This window comes from Oryzias latipes, chromosome 1, assembly GCF_002234675.1.
Source record: "Oryzias latipes chromosome 1, ASM223467v1".
Taxonomy (NCBI): Eukaryota; Metazoa; Chordata; class Actinopteri; order Beloniformes; family Adrianichthyidae; genus Oryzias; species Oryzias latipes.
Window position 1 is genome coordinate 3,319,811 of NC_019859.2, and position 20,310 is coordinate 3,340,120.

Consider the following 20,310-nt stretch of genomic DNA (forward strand, 5'->3'; position numbering starts at 1 on the left):
TTCCTGGCAATAATTCAACCGTTTTTCATGGGATCAAACCAAAAACGAGCAGATATGCAGCATCACAGGACGGCAAGGAGAAGCAGACGTCTCAGATTTACTCTGGATGCCCTGGCCAGACATGAACAACCTGTGAGTTAAACTTAAAGTTTTTTTATTAGTTCAATTTAAGCATTTGTTACTAATTGTGCTCAAGGTTACACAGTCTGCTGGGTAAGACTTAACATTATTTTTCAACACTGGACTATGAACTGTATAGTCTAACTACATGAAACACTTGTGGGATCAAAGTTTAGTATTTTTTATTCAGAGTCAAACCATATCACTTGTTTTAAACAAAAATACTTTAATTTTTAAATATTTATATAAAAATCCAAAAACCCAGCCAAAAAAACCATGAGATTTTCCAGCATTTATAAATACGTCATAAACTAAAATGTAAGACATCAGAATAAAGTGAAACATTCAAAAAAATCAGATTTAATTTTCTCAATGAAATAATTATTTTTCTATTTTACAGGGTCTTCCACGTCTCTACTGCTTTGCCAACATAAAGGTGTCTGTCGTGGCCCTTCACGCTGACGGTCAGTCCGACACAAAACCAGACCGGCAGACCTGCAGATCAGTTGACCCGCAGGACCATTGAGCATCTGGTGGAGCAGCTTCGGGTTCCTCACACTCTGGGGGGGGCACAGGAGACTGAGGTCCTGGTGTTTCTTTTCTGGCTGGCGTGTGGCACATCATACAGTGTGGTAACCAGAGCTTTTGACATGCCACGGTCCACTGTAAGTGACGTTGTCCACAGACCGCATCCTCCAGCTGATGAGCAGGGTCACCCAGCATCCAGTGGGAATGAACTACCATAAGTCGCCTCTGGTTTTATAGCAGCTTGCTTGGTCTTCCACCTTCCAAAAGGTCGTGGGGAGCATCGATGGCTGCCACATAAGAATAAAGGCCCTAAAAGAAAATGCAGCTTGTTATTTTAACAGGAAGCTTTTTTATTCCATTCAACTGCAGGCTGTATGTGACTAATGCCAAATTTAGAGATATTTTTGTTGGGAATCAAGGATCAGTCCACAGTTCACAGGTTCTACGTAAAAGCCCAATTTATGTAAATCAAACATTACCCACCTGAAGGATCCTTTTGGGTGATGGTGGGTATCCCTCATTGCACATCCCATCATGCTGCTGACACCCTACAGGGAACCCATGAGGAATGTGGTTCAGGCCCGTTACAACCAGCACCACGCCAAGACATGCTCTGTGGTGGAGAGAGGATTTGGCATTATGAAGATGAGGAGGAGAGCAATACTTCTGGGGGCACTGGAAGTAAAACCAACCTTTGCAATGAAAATCATTGCCTGCAGTTCAGTTCTGCACAATCTGTGCATCAGCAAAGGGGACTGCTGGGAGCCACAGATGTTGAGCCACACCAGGAACCAGTAGGACGGGTAAAGTGGCGTCCGTCTGCGAGGACAGATCTCTGCTTTCCTTTTAGCTCCAACTGTGACACACATGACTCTAGAAGACCAGGATTATTGTTAAGATGTATAAAAATAAATGTTAACATATAAAACGAAAATGTAAATATGTACATTTGATATTTATATGAAAATCCTTTTGAGATTGTTAAAAATGGCTCAGATTTAAATAATACATGTAAATAATTCATTTTTGTTCATGCATTTATTAAACAAATTGCAAAACAACGACGACGTTACATTTTGCGAACAATACTTAAACTCAGGTAAGCTTAACAGACTCTCCTGTCACTCTTTGTCCCTTCGTGCTCTTTCCTCCTCTCCTCTTTCAACAACAACCTTTACCCCAACATGACAACGATTACAGTTTAATGATAAATAAATACAAATCTGATCAAGTGTCTCTCTACTCCCATCCGGCACGAGCTTGCCTGATAACAAACAGGCTATCTTTCTCCACCACAGATGGATCAGATTTTCCTCATCCTCGTCTGTCCCTACATATATAAACACATTTTAAAAATGTGTTAATAACTACGGTTAGAACTCACTGCTTTTTGATGTAATATCAACAGCGTTTGTTTTTAGCCTTCAATGCTAATTCGCGCTAGCGTTAGCTTTAGCATTACCGAAATTGATGAGCTTCAAAACAATGTAGATAGTCGATTGAGGAATACAACATATTAAACAAGTCATCTCACGTATTTACAAATATATTTTACAACATATACAAGATACTTTTAAATATACTTACATTTTTAAGTCCTCTTTCTAGCGCAACCGTCCGCCATCTTTGAATAATTCAAACGCAGTGTATTGTGGGTCACACGCAATGCATTCTGGTATGAACGCAGTGCATTCTGGGCAATATTCACCGATCGAGTGAGCATCGATCCACACTGGTTTTTCGTAGAGAATTCTGGGAAATTTCTAGTGCACATGATTTTTGAACTGTAGATTCGGACAGCACTACAAAATGGCGACCGCACTATATAGTGCACTATATAGGGTTTAGGGCGGTAATTCGGACACAGCCCACGTCTTTAGTTTAATGCTTGTCAAAGAACTGACAGTCACACGGGGCCTTTTGTGTGTAATAAACTACTTTAAGTAACGATTTTTGTGAGATTCTTGCATGATGTTTAACTATAAGCATTGATTAAATCTCGCATTGATGTATTAAAGCTGTGGAGTTGACACTTTCACCATTTTCACTAAAAACTATTGTCGCAACCGACTTGATTGATGGCCGTTTTCTCAGTACCGTCCACCCCAACCGATGTGATCATAGCTGCTCTTTTATCTGACATCCCAACTCCTTGCGTTGGTTCATCCTGTTTCCACCCTTCAAAAGGTGCATTCTGAATACCCACAGGCTAAAGAGATAACAATGTACAGAATGTGGTTTTATCCGATTTGGAATACATGAAAGAACTAGTATTCAATACTTATATTTCCAGTGACATGAACGTTTGATGTAGAGGATGATGCTTTGAGAGACGTGTGTGGCTCTTAAAAGAGCCGTTGTGTTGTTGGTGGATCATTAAGGATCTACTTGGTCTTGGCGGGCTTCTCGGTCTTCTTGGGCAGCAGCACCGCCTGGATGTTGGGCAGCACGCCGCCCTGAGCGATGGTGACTCCGCCCAGCAGCTTGTTGAGCTCCTCGTCGTTGCGGACAGCCAGCTGCAGGTGACGGGGGATGATCCTGGTCTTCTTGTTGTCGCGGGCGGCGTTTCCGGCCAGCTCCAGGATCTCAGCGGTCAGATACTCCAGCACGGCGGCCAGGTACACGGGGGCTCCGGCTCCCACACGCTCCGCATAGTTGCCTTTGCGCAACAGTCTGTGGACACGACCCACGGGGAACTGCAGCCCAGCGCGGGAGGAGCGAGTCTTTGCCTTAGCACGGGCTTTTCCGCCGGTCTTTCCACGTCCAGACATGTTTTAAGTTCTTTTCAGGTTCTACACAGAAGAGAAAGTGAGCTGCAGAGTCGCTCTGCCTCCTTTAAATGGTCGCGAGCGTAGGTCGGTTTCCTGCCAGACCAATCAGAGGACAGGCTTCCAGCAGAGCAGCGGGAGGAGTCCGCTCTGAAAATAAGCGGTCTTTTCGAACAGATCTGGGTCCAATCAGCGGCTTTCATTCGGGCGCGAGGCGTCTCGTTGAGCTGCAGGAAGAGCCGCTGTCCAATCAGGACCCGGAGCTGGGAAGCTGCGTCAGTTTCTCGGCGGCTTTAAGAGCAGCGAGACTCCGCTGCTGTAGCAGATAATTCTGTAAAGACAGACGAGTCAGTAAAATGGCCAGAACAAAGCAGACCGCCCGTAAATCTACTGGAGGCAAAGCTCCGAGGAAGCAGCTGGCCACCAAGGCTGCCCGTAAGAGCGCCCCGGCCACCGGAGGAGTGAAGAAGCCTCACCGTTACCGTCCCGGTACCGTGGCTCTCCGTGAGATCCGTCGTTACCAGAAATCCACCGAGCTGCTGATCCGCAAGCTGCCCTTCCAGCGGCTGGTGAGAGAAATCGCTCAGGACTTCAAGACCGACCTGCGCTTCCAGAGCTCTGCTGTCATGGCTCTGCAGGAGGCAAGCGAGGCTTACCTGGTGGGGCTCTTCGAGGACACCAACCTGTGCGCCATCCACGCCAAGAGGGTCACCATCATGCCCAAAGACATCCAGCTGGCCCGCCGCATCCGTGGGGAGAGAGCTTAAACACCCCCTAACTCAAAGCAACACAACGGCTCTTTTAAGAGCCAACAAAACATCTGCAGAGTTCCTGATCCACTCACACAACATATTAATATCTTTGTTTTTCACATGAACTAGATTACGAGTTGCAGTTTTGCTTTAATCTTATATTGCATCATGTTTAATGCTTTTATTTGTTTTTTTATAACAGCATAGAGAATTATATTGCTCTGATGCCATGACTTCCCTGTTTCATATGACAAACACTTTGAATCTTGAATTTCTCAATTGGATGCACAAGCTAATTTATTGTATGATGAACTCTGGGTAGCTCTTGTTTCATTCATTGTTCTATAGATATCCATTTTGCATTAACTTCACCTGTATTTAAATATGTTTTAATACTTGAACCAGATGACTTAATTTATAAAATTTCTGCTCTAAACATGTTTTGCTTTCAGGCTGGTTACTTGCTGTTTTATTGTAGGTATTTTTTCCATGTGTTGTGTTCTATCTGATTACAAAGTAAGAATTTGAATGCACTGAGAACGTTGCTTCTTTATTATGCCAATAAACACTTTGAGTCTTGAACTTCCAAATTGTCTGCCCAAAAGTTGTTCTGGTTCGGAGGGAGGGCTTTAAAGTGTAAATACACCATAGTTGTGTCCAAGATCCTTCACTACTGTAACTCACTACGTAGCGCACTGTGTGTATACGTAGTGTGTTCGCCTTTTTGTGGTGCTGTCCGAATCTATAATTCCAAAATCGAGAGTCCCTGCGAAAAAAACAGTGATGCAAACTAGACTGGTGAATATGGACCACAATGCATTGTGTTTGAACAGTTTTTTCAAAGAAAAGCAACACAATGGCTCTTTTAAGATCCAACAAAACATCTGCAGAACTCCTGATCCGCTCATTGAACATTTTATTGTGAATTGTTTTTTTTGTATTTTCTTATTGATACATGAACCAGATTGCTTTAAACTTATATTCATGTTTCCTACTAATTTTTCTTTTTTGCACTCCAGTATATTTTTATGTGAATTGTATGACTTCTTACGTAAGATCCATCCATCCTCCTTGCGTTGATCCGGGTCGCGGGGACAGCAGTCTCCGGGACCCCGAGGTGTTCCCAGGCTAACTGAGAGATGTAGTCTCTCCAGCGTGTCCTGGGTCTTCCCCGGGGCCCCCACCCAGTGTGACATGCCTAGAACACCTCTGTTAGATGTCAACATTAAGTAAATGAGATGCTCTAAGTCCTAATGGCGCAACATCAAGACCAAAAGTTTCTGTGCAGGAACCTCCTCGGGTTCAATAACTTGAAGAGGTTCCCTGAAATTTGATGGGCAGTAGATGGGACAGCTCAGTCCATCTGTACCTCCTAGAATATTTCCCATTTGTTCCAACACACAAGTCCTTGGTAGAGCTTTTCCAGCATTACTTTCTCCTCTTGAAGATGGATTAAGTGAGAGGATGAAAGGCAATTTGAGGCAGATCAGAGAAAGCTGCAGCAGTTTGTCTGTAGGCATCAGTCTGGATGCAGACATGCTAACTCTGCACTTGTGAAGTGAGATGATGGTTAACAAATGTCCTATTTGGAAGTTGAAAAATAAATTGAGAAGTTTTTAATCATGATTGGAGTTACTGGACAAACAAACTAATGAGGCAGGCTTTACTTTAAGATAAAATAATTGATCTGTCTTTTAACTGGAAGAGATGAACCAGACCTGGATCACAGAATGATAACGGGGTGAAAATCAAAAGTGAAAATCAAGCTTGGGCCAGTTCTTTGGCGTGTTTCACTTTAAAAGACCAGCTTTGAATATTGTCAGATCTTTTGTATAAACATTCTCAATGGTCTTTTATATACGAATGTGCAGGGTTTTTTTTTTTTACACAAAATCGAAAACTAGTGGTTTTCTAGAACATAGTTTCTGTAGAGTGTAGAGTTCATTATAAATTCTCCTCTGAGTTGTGGGCAGGACCACCAACCCCACCCACCTTCCCCTCTCCATTGCTGAGAGCTGTTTATTCTCTTTCCTGCTAGCTTACAGCCGTCACACTTCCAAGCCTGTGGAAGTGTGACGGCTGTAAGCTAGCTGGGAAGAAGCCTGTGGCCCTCTAAATGTAGCTTCTACGTCACAACTACAAGCTTTTTCAAACAGCATTTTTTTTGTCTGCTTGTGATTCACAAATATTTGAATAAAGCTTTTATTTTTTTGTCCTCCATCACCAGAATAATGCTACAAAAACATGTTATAAACACCAAAAACACAATTTTCATTGGAGTGAGTCTTTAAAGTCCAGGTATGAGAAAGTAAAAACTCTATACTCTTATTGCATCACGTCTTCACTTTTTGTTTTTGTTTCGATACCTTTTATTTTGAAGGGTTGAGGCGGAAGTGGAGTGGAAACCCCAACATCTCCTGTGATGCTGAGGAGAGAGCATCCTCCTCCGCGCACAGGCCGTGTGTTTTGGTAGAATGCTAGAGGAAACAAACACATCCCACCATATTTTGAAATAGCTCTTATTCTATCTCCGCAAATCCTCCGGTTCCTGCGGTACTTATGACACGCTGAGCCCAGAATATGGTGGATTTGTCCGAAGGGACTGTCGTCTCGCCGGGACGCAGCAGACACTCCGGCTCGAGCAACAACGGAAGGAAAACGTCCAAAAAGTCACGAACGAAACGAGGCAAACGAGGCAGAAGACGGCGGAGTAAAAAGAACCGAAACAACAAAACCCCGCCGCCGTTTTTACCGCCGGAGGTAGCTATCCCGTGTTAGCTTGAGGATTAACCGCGAAATCTGACTAAGCTAGCCGGCTATGCTAGGTTAGGCTCCGTTTGTTGACACACTTTGTGTCCGATTTGTACCTAAAATAAGGTAAATATTTATCTTTATAACTGTAAATAGTATTCGCTCCTTTGCATTCAAAGTATAGGTGCTTGGTGTCTCTATAATTAGCTTAATGACGTCTTTATAATGCGACACAAAGGGCGTAAATAAAAATAAATTTGAGTTCTGGCTTTAATACATGTTAATTTTAAATTCCCACCACTTTATTTGCACATATGTGAGATTTTCTGACGTCTACAACTCTAAGCAGCATAAATGCTAGAGGACTTGGTTTATTATTTACTAAAAAAAACAAAATTAAACTTGATCAAACAGAATAATATGGTCTAAAGAAGCAAATAAAAAGTAAAAGAAGATACACTTCTATGTACACATCCACATCCGTATTTAAACATCATAAAGTGGATAAGACATTGAATCCACTAAATGTAAATGTTTCTTAAAAAAAGTTTAATTACTTTCTTAAATTAGTTCGATTAAGAAAATGGATATAATCCCACCTTTTTTGTATTTGTCTATTTTATTTACATAGTTTTCATAATTGCTAAATTCTTTTTAAGGTTATTTATACTTTACTAGTCCAACTTCAGATCATTTAACACATCCATTTGTATTAAACTATCAATAACAATGATGAATAGCTTGTTGATTACTTTAGAAAGTAGGTAGCTGCATGGTAAATGTTACCTAACTACATTATATTTACATTTAAAATGAATCTACTTATGACTTTTTATTTTATTCTTGTTCCCCTTTTTTTTCTCTGCAATGCTGCTACCATTTATTTTCAGCATAAGACCAGTGTCATTGTTGGCAGAGAAATGAATAAAAATGGTCATTTCCATCCACTTTAAAGGTTTCTGCTAATGTCTTATTTTAGTTTTGACCATAAACCACAATAATGCGTCTGCACAGCTGCTGTATTGAAAAGTTTAATTAATAGTTGCTGTGGTGACGGTAAAAGTCTGACATTATACATCAGTTCAAAGGTCATAGGTAAAAGACGGCAAACATTTAATTCAACTTAGATGTATTTCGATATGTTTCCATGATTCTATAAGTTTTAGTTTCAGATTTATTGAAAGTGTTATTCAGTATCTGAGTAGTTTCCTACAGAGAACCTTTTATTTTTAGTACTGTAGTAGTTTTTTAAATACTATTACCTGCCTAATAATATCAACAGCAGTAATGATGATGCGTTCGTGGTTTTCTTCACTCTCTTTGCTCCGGTTCTTCCTAAAGGATTGGTTAGTTTCTTATTAAAAAGCAAAACATTAATTTTTGTTTGTCTTAAGGTCAGCTGAGACTTCTTTGAAAATCTCTTTGCTTCTAATAAATGTTGTCTTTCATCCTTTTGCTTCCAGGCTGAAGAAGGAAACATTGAATATAAGGTAACTCTTCATTTTTTAATTATTTGAATCTTCTACACTGAAATCAAACTTTAAAATAGAGAAAGGTTGTCAGAGGAGGTCACTGCCAATCAAATCATTTCACCTTTTCCTTCCATGTTTACACAAATAGAAAAAAAACAACAATATTTAACAGACTTTCCTATAAAAGGTCAAAAACAATCATGGAGAGCAGCTGCTTAAGCTTCTTCCTGAAGCACATTTACATTTTTTTACACAGTTTCTGCAATTCTGTTCATTTTTTTCTAATAAAGCTTCAGATTACAACCAAAGATAACCGTGAAGAATGACTGTAAATGAGAATTTCTATAGAGCTGTAGATAATTCCTTTCTGTCCAATAAACTAAAATTATATTAAAAAAAATCAAGTTTAAATCACTTATATGTTGTTTACTTTGCAAAAATAACTTTTAAATAAACAAACTTAGATAAATATATCTTTTTTTTGTATTTACTGACATTGATTTAGAGAAAACAGTGGGGAGGGTAGACAGTAACTAAATCTGGATTATAAATAATTGTTGGTTTATAAAATAATTGAAATAAACTCATCAAATTGGTAAAGCTGAAGTCTTGACCATCTGCTTTCCTCGTGTTTCTGCCGTCATCCTCAGTTGAAGTTGGTCAACCCCACTCAGTACCGCTTTGAGCATCTGGCCACTCAGCTGAAATGGCGTCTGCAGGAAGGTCGCGGCGAGGCCGTCTACCAGATCGGAGTGGAAGACAACGGCCTGCTGGTCGGCCTGACCGAGGCTGACATGAAGGCCTCCCTCAAGACCTTAAGGAGGATGGCAGAGAAGTAGGTCAAACTTTTCTAAAAAGTTCTACAGACTTTTCCAGTCTCACTCTGAACGCCATTTTGAAAGCGTTCCCTGTGGTCTGTAGCACCTACATCACTACTGCAGGCCTTTTCAAACTGCTTTTTTTTTCGTTTGCTCCTGATTCACAACGATTTCAATTAAGAAGTACACCAAAATCTGAATTGGTTGAATTTATTGTAACCATTCAACTATTAAAACGTTCATCTCTTTCAGCTTTTTCCAGCTGTGACTTTTGGTCCTTCAAATCCCTGAACTTTTCCAGATATTCCAGGATTTCAAGGATTTTTGCCTCCATTGAAATACACAATCAATGGTGCAGAAATCGCTGGTTCGATACCCGGCGCTGGCATTTTTAACAAAAACATCTTTCCTGTTATTGTGGTTTTTTTAAGGTCAACTTTGATCATTTCTTTATTATTAGTATTATTATTTTTTCCAATTCTTACCCTTTAAGTTTCATTTTCATTCAGCATTTTAGCATTCAACCCTGCACTTTCTTCCGGAAATGCAGCTCCTTCTTGTTCATCTTAATTTTCCTTATCTATAAGTCCTCCATCATCAGAAAAATGCTTTAAAACAGTTTACACAGATGTGGTGTTACTGTTTTTGTTTCACCAGTTTTTCTGCGCGTTTGCTGCCACAGATCTGATTTGTTTCAGGAAATACTAGCAATAGCTTTTCCAAGCATCCGCGTAGTGAATATAAATAATAATAAAAAAAAAAAATGAAACAACTAAAACATTCCTGCATCGTTATAATTAAAGCTGTGAGCAGCCTTGTTGTTGGGCAGAATTTGAACAGGCTTGTGATGTCGTCACGTGTGTTCGGCTAAAAAAAGTTTTTTTTTGGGGTCGGCACAAAGGTTTTTTATTTTAGGAACTGAAGTACAAAACAACCAAGACATTTGCTCCAATTAATGTAAAAGGTTGCATTTATATACATAGTTTTTTTTTTAACAAAAACATCTAAACATTTTTTGATTTTCATAGTATAAAAAGATAGAAAAATTGCTACTTGGATTTTCTTTTTTTTCTTTTTTGGTGTAATTTTATGTCTAGAATGAACTACAAAGTGATTCCTAACAGGGAAAGGGTCAGCAGTTTTTAAGGTGCAGATATGGTGGCAACATGAGGTTTAGAGAAAGAAAGGACCAATAATCTCAATGGTTGAGGGCTAACAAACAGTTGTGCAGCTGTTGTTGTGTGACTGGAACAGGGTTACATTCACAGTTTTCTTTGCTTTGTCCCTGAACTTGGAAGAGTAAATCATAAAAAAACAAAGAAACTGGGACAAACCTAAAGCTTTATGCGGATATTCAGCCATTTCTTGTAAAGAGATCTCAACATTTCATCCCAACCTTTCAGTTTACATCCATTTTTGTGGATTAGCTTAGTTTTTGAAGCATAATCCTTTAAAAGCAGACGTTCAGAAAGGTTTTATGTTTTATTTGTCTGCTGCTCTGCAAGTTAAACACAGGCAAAAGGCTGCCGACTCAAAGCAACCTTAAGACTCAGCAGGTTAGTTGCTTCCAACTTAAATATGTTTGAGTTAAATGGCAACAGAGGCAATCCCAAATAATGACAGCTAACTTAATTTGTGGTGCAAATGTTTTGGGATTTTCTTCCCTTTTTCTTCAGGGTTGGGGCCGACATCACTCTCCTGCGAGAGCGGGAGGTGGACTACGACCTGGACAGGAATACTAGAAGAATCGCCGAAGTGCTGGTCCGGAAAGTTCCAGATGATCAGCAGGTGAGAAACTGGAGAGTCAGGAGATCTTTGGGTTTGGAAATGGGTTCTTTATGTCTACGAAAAGTCGGGGCTTTAGTTCTTTTACATTTTGGCTTCTCTGATGCCAGAATAGCTGCTTTTAGATCTCCTAAAATACAATAAAGTACTTGGCAGCCAAAGACCCAATAGAACATAAACAGATTTTTCTCCATGGTTGACAAAAAAAAAAGCAGCAGAACCTCAATCTGGTGGAGAGTCTTCCTCGGTCCTGAGCCGAGCTGTTTGTGTTCATCAACAGTTCCTGGACCTGCGGGTGGCGGTCCTGGGGAACGTGGACTCTGGGAAGTCCACCCTGCTGGGCGTCCTGACGCAGGGCGAGCTGGATAACGGGCGAGGCCGTGCGCGGCTCAACCTGTTCAGACACCTGCATGAAATCCAGACGGGGCGCACCTCCAGCATCAGCTTTGAGATCCTGGGCTTCAACAGCAAAGGAGAGGTACGCTCATGTGATGAGGCATCCACAGAGGGTGGGAAGTGTCTGATTTTTATGAGAGTTTGGGGCATGTGGGCTGTGTCTTTTTGGGTGGGTGGGTGGGTTGCACCTTAGCCGTTTGGACTCTGAGTGGTGCAATCGTCCCCTGTCGGTAGAATCATCGCGTTCCAGTCATCGTCGTTGCTCGCTGTTCCATTTGCCCGTTCAGAGCTGAGAAAAAAAAGCTTTTGTCTTTTCTGCCCCCTCCACATGGAAACACCATTTATCTGAATATGTTTAAATACAGGCGGAGTGATAAGAATAGTTAGAAACTGCCTTTAACTTTTTTGTTACACTAATAGTTCAAACTTAATTCATTAAGCACGTATCATCATCTCAAAATTATATCACATTTGAAGACGGCATAGTAAACTATTTTCTCTTCCCACACTCCCTTTTTTCTGTGCATGTGTGATCTGCTAAGCATCCATGAGGGCCTCAGAGTTATCTTCATTTCAGTCAAACAACTCTTGCAGAAGAATATTTATTTCACAACATCTTAAGTTGACATTCAATTTTTGATTCACAACTTCGTTTTGGCACAAGGCTCCGTTCAATTCCTTGAGACAATTATTTTTTTCCATACACTTTCGGGTAACAACCCCCGTAACGGAGCCCACAGGTGGAAGCTGGGGAGGAGGGAGGGGCAAAGAATGAGCGCTGAAGGGAAGAGAGAATGAACACCTGACTACACCTGACTTAAATAGGACACTAAACAGGTGGGTTAATTAACTGACCCGCCCAAGGGGTGTAACCTGTAATTCTGCTGAGTGTCTGCCCGAAATGTGACGAGTCGCTATTTTAGCCTTGAAGTGCCTCTCCAGTAATAACCTTTGGGTGTGATTTTCACACCATTGTTCAGTGTGTGATCTTCTGAATATGCAAATGCAGGGTTCTTATACCAAGCCCATCGTCCTGAGCCTCGGTGTTCAGACTTTGAATGCATTCTGTTCACTTGGTCTGTAACCCTTCGTACAACCTCATTTGTGCAGCTTGTACGGAGTAAAACTTCCAAAAAGATAAGTATTGTCTCTGAGTCATTATTAATTCATTTTTGTGTGCAGGAAGCTGTGGGTACAAACCTAAATATTCCTATTTACAGTCCTATTTGGAATGAACAGTTTCCTCACACTGAAGATGGAGGAGAAAGTCACTTTGAACTGTACCTGTTTTGCACAAGCTCTCATTTTTATTTATTTTATGTTTTAAACGTTTACATTTTTAGTGTCAAAGTAATTTATTGTTTCCTCCTAGCCAGGACTCTCTTGAAAAGGAGATTCTTAATCTCAATGGGACATTTCCTGGGTAAATAAAGGTTAAATAAAATCGATAAAGCCCCATAAGAAGGTTTCCACTGATTCTACAGAGACCTGCAGCTGCATTAGAATCAGCTGTTTGAACACTGTGTGCACTGCTTAGAGCACAGCCGCTGATAAACTCCAAACCACTTTGATTGTCTTTAAGTCAAAGAGATATTTTGATCTAAAAGGGGAGATGAGGTCAGGTCGTCCGTTCTCTGTGTTTACGGCGTCTTTTTAAGACGCCTTTTCCATCCACATCCAGGTGGTGAACTACAGCGAGTCACGCACCGCCGAGGAGATCTGCGAGAGCTCCTCCAAGATGATCACTTTCATCGACCTGGCGGGACACCACAAATACCTGAAGACCACCATTTTTGGACTCACCAGCTACTGCCCGGACTTCGCCATGCTGGTAGTGAGCGCCAATACCGGCGTCGGTGAGCTGCACCCGCCCACCCACACATCGTCTGCACCAACTGAGGAGGAAATGTGTATTTCTGTTTTTTATTTTTTTAAAGTTATTTATATGATGGAAATTGTGTTGTAATAAAAATGTCTCCCAAACAAAGAGCTTTTATTTAGTGAACACTGCAGCTGCAGTTATTGAATCCTTCTATCCTGAAACTAATAATAAAGAAAAACATTTTTCACATTTAGCATTAAAGCTTAAGTATATTTAGTTTCTTTTATGTTTTATTTTGATGTACGGTAAACAATTTTTCTGGGAAGTTTGACTAAAAAAAAGACTCAAAGCGACCACTAGGGGGCAGACGTAACCTGCCTATTTTATTTCCATGTTTTGGATAGCATTGATTTTTTTTAATGCTTTTGTTTCCTCTAAACGTATTTTATTTTGCCTGTTCCATAGTAAACATATCTAAAATTGAATTTTTTAGTGTTTTCTATCCAAATGTGCATATTAGTCTGACTCGTATGTGTCTGTAAGTAAGTTATTGGTCCTGTCTGTTTGACCTGCTGTAGTTTGTAAAGTAACACAGAACAGTTCTGTGTTTGTTTATTCATTGGATCTGATTTGAAAAGCAGATCTGAAAAATAATTTATAGTTTTTTTCAATTTGTGAAGGTGATTTTTTTTTTGTTTGAAAATGTTTTAGCAACAATTGTTGTGATGCACAAAGAAAACCTAACAGAGAAGCTTTAAATTCAAGTAGGAAATTGACCGTATCTTCAGTTTATTTATATTATAGCAGTTAACTACAAAGGCCTCAGTGGAAACGTCAGATATCAAAAGTATTCAATCCACGATTATTTGTTAAATCAAACAAAAGACAGCTGAGTTAAATGTTGAGTCTTGTGTGGATTTCAGCGTCTGATGTTAAAGTTCCTCGTCTTTCCTCTCCAGCCGGTACCACTCGGGAGCACCTTGGTCTAGCCATGGCGCTGAAACTTCCCATCTTTATCGTGGTCAGCAAAGTGGACCTTTGTTCTCACGGCACGGTGGAGCGAGCGGTCCGGCAGCTGGAGCGGGTTCTGAAGCAGCCCGGCTGCAACAAGGTCCCGATGGTGGTGTCGAACCCCGACGACGCTGTGACTGCAGCTCAGCAGTTCACCCAGTCCACGTGGTGAGGGCGCTCAGAAGGAGCTCTCCGCCGTTTCAAAAACACGTTTTCAACACTCGGTTCTACGTAAACTTCCCTTGTTTGTGTCTGAGCAGCGTCACGCCCATCTTCACCCTGTCCAGCGTTTCTGGAGAAAACCTGGACCTTCTGAAGGTTTTCCTGAACATCCTCCCTCCACTCAGCAACAGCAAGGAGCAAGAGGAGCTGATGCAGCAGCTCACGGAGTTCCAGGTACACCAGAAACACTCACACAAAGTCCCGTTGTCCTGCGCCGCGCCACGGAAAAACATAAGGAAGAGTAGGCCCAAAGGTATGAAACAGAAAACGCCTTCTTCGGTGTTTGGTGCCAAAAGGGATTTTTTTTATTTCTTCAGAAAATGTTTAGGGTAATATATTTCATAAATAATGTAATTTAATGGAAGAGCCTAAAGTTTCTTCCTGTGATAAAGGTTTTAAAGGAAAACTAAACTGGGTAACATAAAAGTCCTTCCTCGAGGCAGGCGGACCGGAACAAAACCTGGACTTGAACTGGCAGCTCACAGTTATGTTAATTATGGTATATTTTTGCCCCACGGTTGCTAATCCGACCTCGCTGGCTTAACGGCTGCTGCTCACTCTCCCCCTCTGCCCGTCACGCTGGTCAGAGCTGCAGGTGACAAAATTATCTAAAAGAAAACAACTTTTTTTTCAAAGTGGTAGCTTTTCTGTTAGTTTTATCTCTATAGCAACTATTTTATGTTTTGGTCACCTAGCGGTGACGAACAGGTCTGTGTCATTTTTAGAAGAATCGGCAAACATAAACTTCAGGATTTCCTTGGCAACAGGGGATTTTTATTAACCACATGGTCACATGGTCTTGTTCAGCTTCAGCCAAAGATTGGCGTCTTAAATTTTCACAGAATTCTAGTAAGAAATTTGTGAACAACAGGGAAACGCCACATTTGCGAGCTCGCCACGGTAATGGCGGTTCAAAATTGACAAACTTTTAAATCAACACTTGTTCCCTAAAAGCTTCTTAATGATGCTCGAGGAGTTAGAAGGCCGTAGATCAAAGGGAAATTTTTATTTTTTAAAATTCAAGATGGCGTCTTCATGCCGAGGTCAAAGGTCAACAAAACTTCAGTTGTGGTTGTAGACTTGAACAAAAGTTTCCTATTTCCTCCCCCCTATTTAATTAAAATGCGAAAATAGCCCAAAATGACGGTTGTGTCTGATTTTCTTCCCTACTCACGACATAGTGCACTATATTGTGCGTTCTCCATTTTGTAGTGCTGTCTGAATCTGCAATTACAAAATCCAGTGCCCTAGAAATTTCCCAGAAGTCTTTGCTAAAAACCAGTGTACACAGATGCTCACTAGATTGGCGAATATAGACCACAATGCATTTCATCGGAACATTTTTTTGCCCTAACAATGTATTTAAATGTATCCCCAACACATTTGTTTTGCTAGATGGCTTTGAAATACCTTTTGAGATGCATAAGAGATTGTGGCCCCATTCCTTTTTTTCCTGCTGTGATGTCATCGTTTTCCGTGTATTCTAGCAAATACTGGTGAGTTTTTGAGGATGTGGTGGGATGGAATTTCGCTCAAAGCCACCGTAAGAAAGACGATTGGTGAAAACAACAACCTGCTCCTTCAGTCTGGCACTGCTGCGGGACAGAATAACTAGTACTTAGTTGAGTTGTTGAGTTCTCCACTGTTTGTGTGTTTGGAGGTGGATGAGATCTACTCGGTTCCTGATGTCGGGACCGTGGTTGGAGGAACTCTGTACAGGTGAGAAAAACCTTTGTTTGTCTTTGGAAAAGGCACAGAAGGTACGGCAGAGATGTGTGGATAACAAAAGCATCGACATTTTCTGTTCAAATCAAAGTCAAATCCAGATTTAAACAGATTTAAGTGGTGGTCCAAACACGGATGCCGGATAATTCCGTGCACATTTGCCCCGACAGGTAAAAGTCTGGTCTCTACACATGATTTGCCCGCTCGGGAACACATGCGTGTTGTGTGTTTCAGTGGCGTGTGTCGGGAGGGCGAGCGCCTGGTGGTGGGTCCAACGGACGAGGGCCGTTTCCTGCGTCTGAAGGTGGGCAGCATCCAGAGGAACCGCTCGGCCTGCAGGCTCCTGAGGGCGGGACAGGCTGCCACTCTGGCTCTGGGGAACTTTGACCGCTCACTGCTGCGTAAGGTCAGAGGTCACCTGACCAAACACGTGGAACGCTATTCAAAGAAAGAAAAGCGTCGAGATCAGGGGTGCCTAATATATCGATTGCGATCGATGGGTCGATCGTGGGCCATCTAATGAATAACCAAAAAGATCGTATAAAGTGTTCCCTCATTATATTACGGTTCACCTTTCACATTCTTTCCGTTCCACAGATCGTTTTCAGCCCAACTTTGCATGCTTTTATTCTTTTAAACAGCACTCTGTGTTCTGCGTCCGGATTGGCTGTCGATTAAGTCAATCAGTCTGTCCTGCGTCTCCTACAGACGCTGCTTCAGATTTTTCCTTTTTTACTATAAAACTGGACAAATTTTTCTATGAAGGTTTAAAAGTGTGTAAAGTTTGGATTGAGCGGTTCCGTAATCCCATCGCAGGTTATTTTTAGAACCAAACTCCTGTAATAAACAAGGATACTGTATCTACAGTGCATGTATAGATAACTAGTTTGTAGTATGCATGCTGAAGAGGTCTGGCCACCTCTCTTCTGGATGATTTAAAGCAGCATGTTTTATTGTTTTGAATGTTTTTTTTCTTTAAAAAACAATTTTTTCGTTTGCAAAACAAATGTTTTGGCATGGTTTGCTTTTTTCCCATCCTTGATTTTGCTCACATAAGTTTCAGTTTAGCGTGACAAAGCTGCCGTCATGGTGGTGGCATAAATATCACTCCATGCAACCGGAGCTTAAAGCGGCTGCAGATATTTTACAGAGGAGGGAAATAAACTTTACCCTGAAAAGTTAAGGCCGACCAAACTCAGCCTCGTACAGACCGGTCCATAAAGAAAGTTGTCTGACACTAAACCTTAAAATAGAATCACAATTGTTGTCCTTATCTTAAAAAAAGCGCTAAAAAAGTTTTCTTATGTTGTAAAAACTGACATTTTGGCAGCTTGATGGCGTTTTTACGACTTTCTTTTACAAAATTCTGGAAACATGAAGCTCTCCCATCAGGTTGAAGGTTTTGTTTTTGGTGGTTGCAGGGCATGGTCATGGTCAGCCCCAAGATGAACCCAACCATCTGCTGTCAGTTCGAAGCCGCCATCGTCCTGCTCTTCCACGCTAAGACCTTCCGGCGGGGGTCGCAGGTCACGGTGCACGTCGGGAACGTCAGACAGACGGCCATCGTGGAGCGGCTCCACGGAAAGGTGGGTGTAGCGGTCAGATTCCTCTTGGGTTTGTGGCGCGAGCGCCGAGCGTGACCTGGCGTGTGCGGCCGCAGGAGGAGCTGCGGACGGGCGAGAGGGCCGTCGTCCAGTTCCGCTTCATCAAGCACCCCGAGTACCTGCGGCTCGGAGCCAAGCTGCTGTTCCGGGAGGGCGTCACCAAAGGCATCGGCCACGTCGCGCGCCTGCTGCCCCCCTCCCAGAACCACGACCAGAACCAGAACCGCGACCAGAACCTGCAGGAGTACTGAAGAAGCTTCCCGGCTGAAGCAGATCTTCAGGAGGACGTCGATCTGATTGGGTTTATCTTCCTGCATCCTGCCAGCGTCCTAATCCGCCTTTCCTGGATCTTTGCTTCCATCCACATTCATGCCTGCAGGGTCCAGTAAGTCCATCATCATCATCATCATCCTCCTCCCCCCCCAACAGGCGCTTGTGTCTCAAGTCAAAGCTGGATGACCTGCTGGAGCTGAACTGCGAGGCTTAATCTGATGTTGTGCCACAGACTGATGGAAGAAGCTTCTTGTTTATGGCTGCAGCTGTCGTGAGAAGACAGCTGGATCACTTTAAGGGATTAAAGACTTCGAGGCAGCACAGCGCCGGCTTGTCTTCTGCCGAGGAGTGGAAACAGTTTGCAGATTATCTTCAGAGGGAGATGATGCTTCGATGATGCTTCTGCTTCTTAATCTGAGGTAGATTGCTCTCGTGGTTGATCTTTTGCTGTCAAATTTGCAGACCAGTCTTTTTAAATGTGTTCGCCCTCCAGCTTCCCGTTCATGAATATTTTCCACGGAGAAACTCTGAAGGTGTTTTCAAAACACTTCCCGCACTTTTAAAATCATTTATGCTTTTATTTTGGTAGATTAATATGTGCTAAACTTCAGAGAGTCACACAGTTCCTCGTCATCCTCTAAGCACAGGTTTTAACAGAGGATGTCTCACCTTATTTTGCACAAACAGAAAAAGTCACTGAGGAGTCCAGCGTTAGCCGAGCATCTGCAGGACGTTTTCGCTTTCAGGGTTTGTGCTTTAGGGACGTCTCAGCTGCAGATTTCTGCCAGAGAGTTAACTTGAAGGTCACATGCTGTTTGACCCCAAGTTTTGCTGTCTCATGGTTCTGTCTGAAAAGTGTCAACTGTATACAAGAACTGGACTGAGTGACTCCTCCCCCCTTCACGTTCCAAACAGGAAGTACCCGCCGGCTCCAAGGAGCCAAAGTCCCAGAAGCTTCATGCTACATTTTTTACAGTCCTAATATCTTGAATATTCATGGAATTTTCGACGTTTAGTTGTTGATTTTTTTAACCGCAGCTCTTCATTTCCATCCTTTTTTGTTACGTTGGACACATCAGCAGCTTCACGATGTTTTTTTTAAGATCCATTTGTGGAATAGTTTGGACAAATCTTTTTTTTTTTATCTTTTAGAAGTAAGAGACTGTTCACGGCAATTTGAGACGTACCCGTTCCAGAGCGTGCAGATGTTTCAGACGTTGTTTCGTAGAAGCACAGAAAACATCTTAAAGACTATTTTTGGATGGATTGCAGTGCTGCTCCTCTGTGACGACATTTCTGTGAGCTTCAGTGGTGAATCCTGCACGTTTTCAACCAAACTCTTTTCTTATTGTGTTTAAAGTCAGATTTTTCTGAGACAAAACAATGTTCTACAGATTTAGATGATAATTTAGGTGGTTTTATTTATATTTATCTATACATAATGAATGATAGTTTTCTTCTGGTCCTAATCTTTGCATGAAGCAGCCTCTGGTTAACGAATCATCCTGTAAACTTGTACTGTGTTGAACATATAGTGTTTTCTCTCTACAGCCTTACATTCAGTTCAGTGAAATGATAATGCAGCTTAAAAAAAAATCATACCTGTATTTAGTAAATGAATTTCTTCCAGTTTTTCTTTCACGTTTCCTAAGATTTTTTTAAAAAATAAAACGTTTTTTTTTTGTGCGGCACAACCTGACCTGCATGCTCTTTGACCGTCCCACTGCAACGCTCTGAAGCGATAGGATCTTTATTTTTCTTTCTTTCTGTGCAATAGTAAAAGAAAATCTTGAATGTATCTTCCTTGATCCCGTGCAGATTACCGATCAAACGGAGTTTCTTTGCACTTTGTTCTCTGCGTCTGCATGTTTGTTGGAGAGCTGTGGTCTCTGATGTGTGCAGAAAAAATAAAAGAGGTCAGCGTCAGACAACCTCCAGAAAATCCTGCAGCTGAAGCGCAAGTTTGCTTTTCCTGTGCGTCCTTTCACGTCTTAAATAAACTAATGAAATGAAAGAAAAAAGCACATTTAATGTCTTTTTTTTCTGAGTCTTTCCATTTTTAGTTAACCTGTAGATTTATTCCCACTGAACGGAGAATCTCTGATCTTCTCTAGTGGATTCTGAATAGCAATTTGTTTGGAAAACTTTAACATTTTGTTTTTTAAGCTAAAAGAAGGGATATGAAATCGTAATTAAGCATAGCAAACTTTAAAAATCAGTTTAAAGGTGACATTTAGCAGTGTAGTGATGAGTAACATGATGG

At 41.5% G+C, this 20,310-nt stretch overlaps 3 protein-coding genes and 1 long non-coding RNA gene across 5 annotated transcripts; 2 read left to right on the forward strand and 2 right to left on the reverse strand.

Moving 5' to 3' along the window:
* Positions 1-713: 713 nt before the first annotated feature.
* LOC111947385 lies at positions 714-1,175 on the reverse strand. Its single transcript, XR_002873194.1, has 2 exons — positions 1,132-1,175; positions 714-957 (listed from the first exon to the last, which is right to left on the reverse strand). It is a non-coding gene; the product is annotated as an uncharacterized LOC111947385 (long non-coding RNA).
* Positions 1,176-2,983: 1,808 nt separating this feature from the next.
* Positions 2,984-3,453, reverse strand: LOC101169170 (histone H2A-like). The gene has a single exon (XM_004065524.3). It carries the CDS (start codon positions 3,417-3,419, stop codon positions 3,033-3,035), a length of 387 nt encoding a protein of 128 aa, XP_004065572.1. The 5' UTR covers positions 3,420-3,453; the 3' UTR covers positions 2,984-3,032.
* Positions 3,454-3,742: 289 nt separating this feature from the next.
* LOC101168343 (histone H3) lies at positions 3,743-4,194 on the forward strand. Its single transcript, XM_023954394.1, has one exon. It carries the CDS (start codon positions 3,773-3,775, stop codon positions 4,181-4,183), a length of 411 nt encoding a protein of 136 aa, XP_023810162.1. The 5' UTR covers positions 3,743-3,772; the 3' UTR covers positions 4,184-4,194.
* Positions 4,195-6,555: 2,361 nt separating this feature from the next.
* On the forward strand, positions 6,556-20,073 carry LOC101168595 (GTP-binding protein 2). Of its 2 annotated transcripts, none has more exons than XM_011479385.3 (12): positions 6,556-6,928; positions 8,383-8,409; positions 9,042-9,226; positions 10,886-10,997; positions 11,275-11,472; positions 13,072-13,246; positions 14,172-14,391; positions 14,484-14,619; positions 16,106-16,164; positions 16,405-16,474; positions 17,592-17,756; positions 17,831-20,073. In XM_011479385.3, exons 1-12 carry the CDS (start codon positions 6,749-6,751, stop codon positions 18,023-18,025), a joined length of 1,722 nt encoding a protein of 573 aa, XP_011477687.1. In that variant the 5' UTR covers positions 6,556-6,748; the 3' UTR covers positions 18,026-20,073. The 2 variants fall into 2 exon arrangements, with proteins under 2 accessions (XP_011477687.1, XP_011477647.1); XM_011479345.3 differs by having other exon boundaries at positions 6,557-6,928; positions 16,405-16,576.
* The last annotated feature ends 237 nt before the right edge of the window (positions 20,074-20,310 follow it).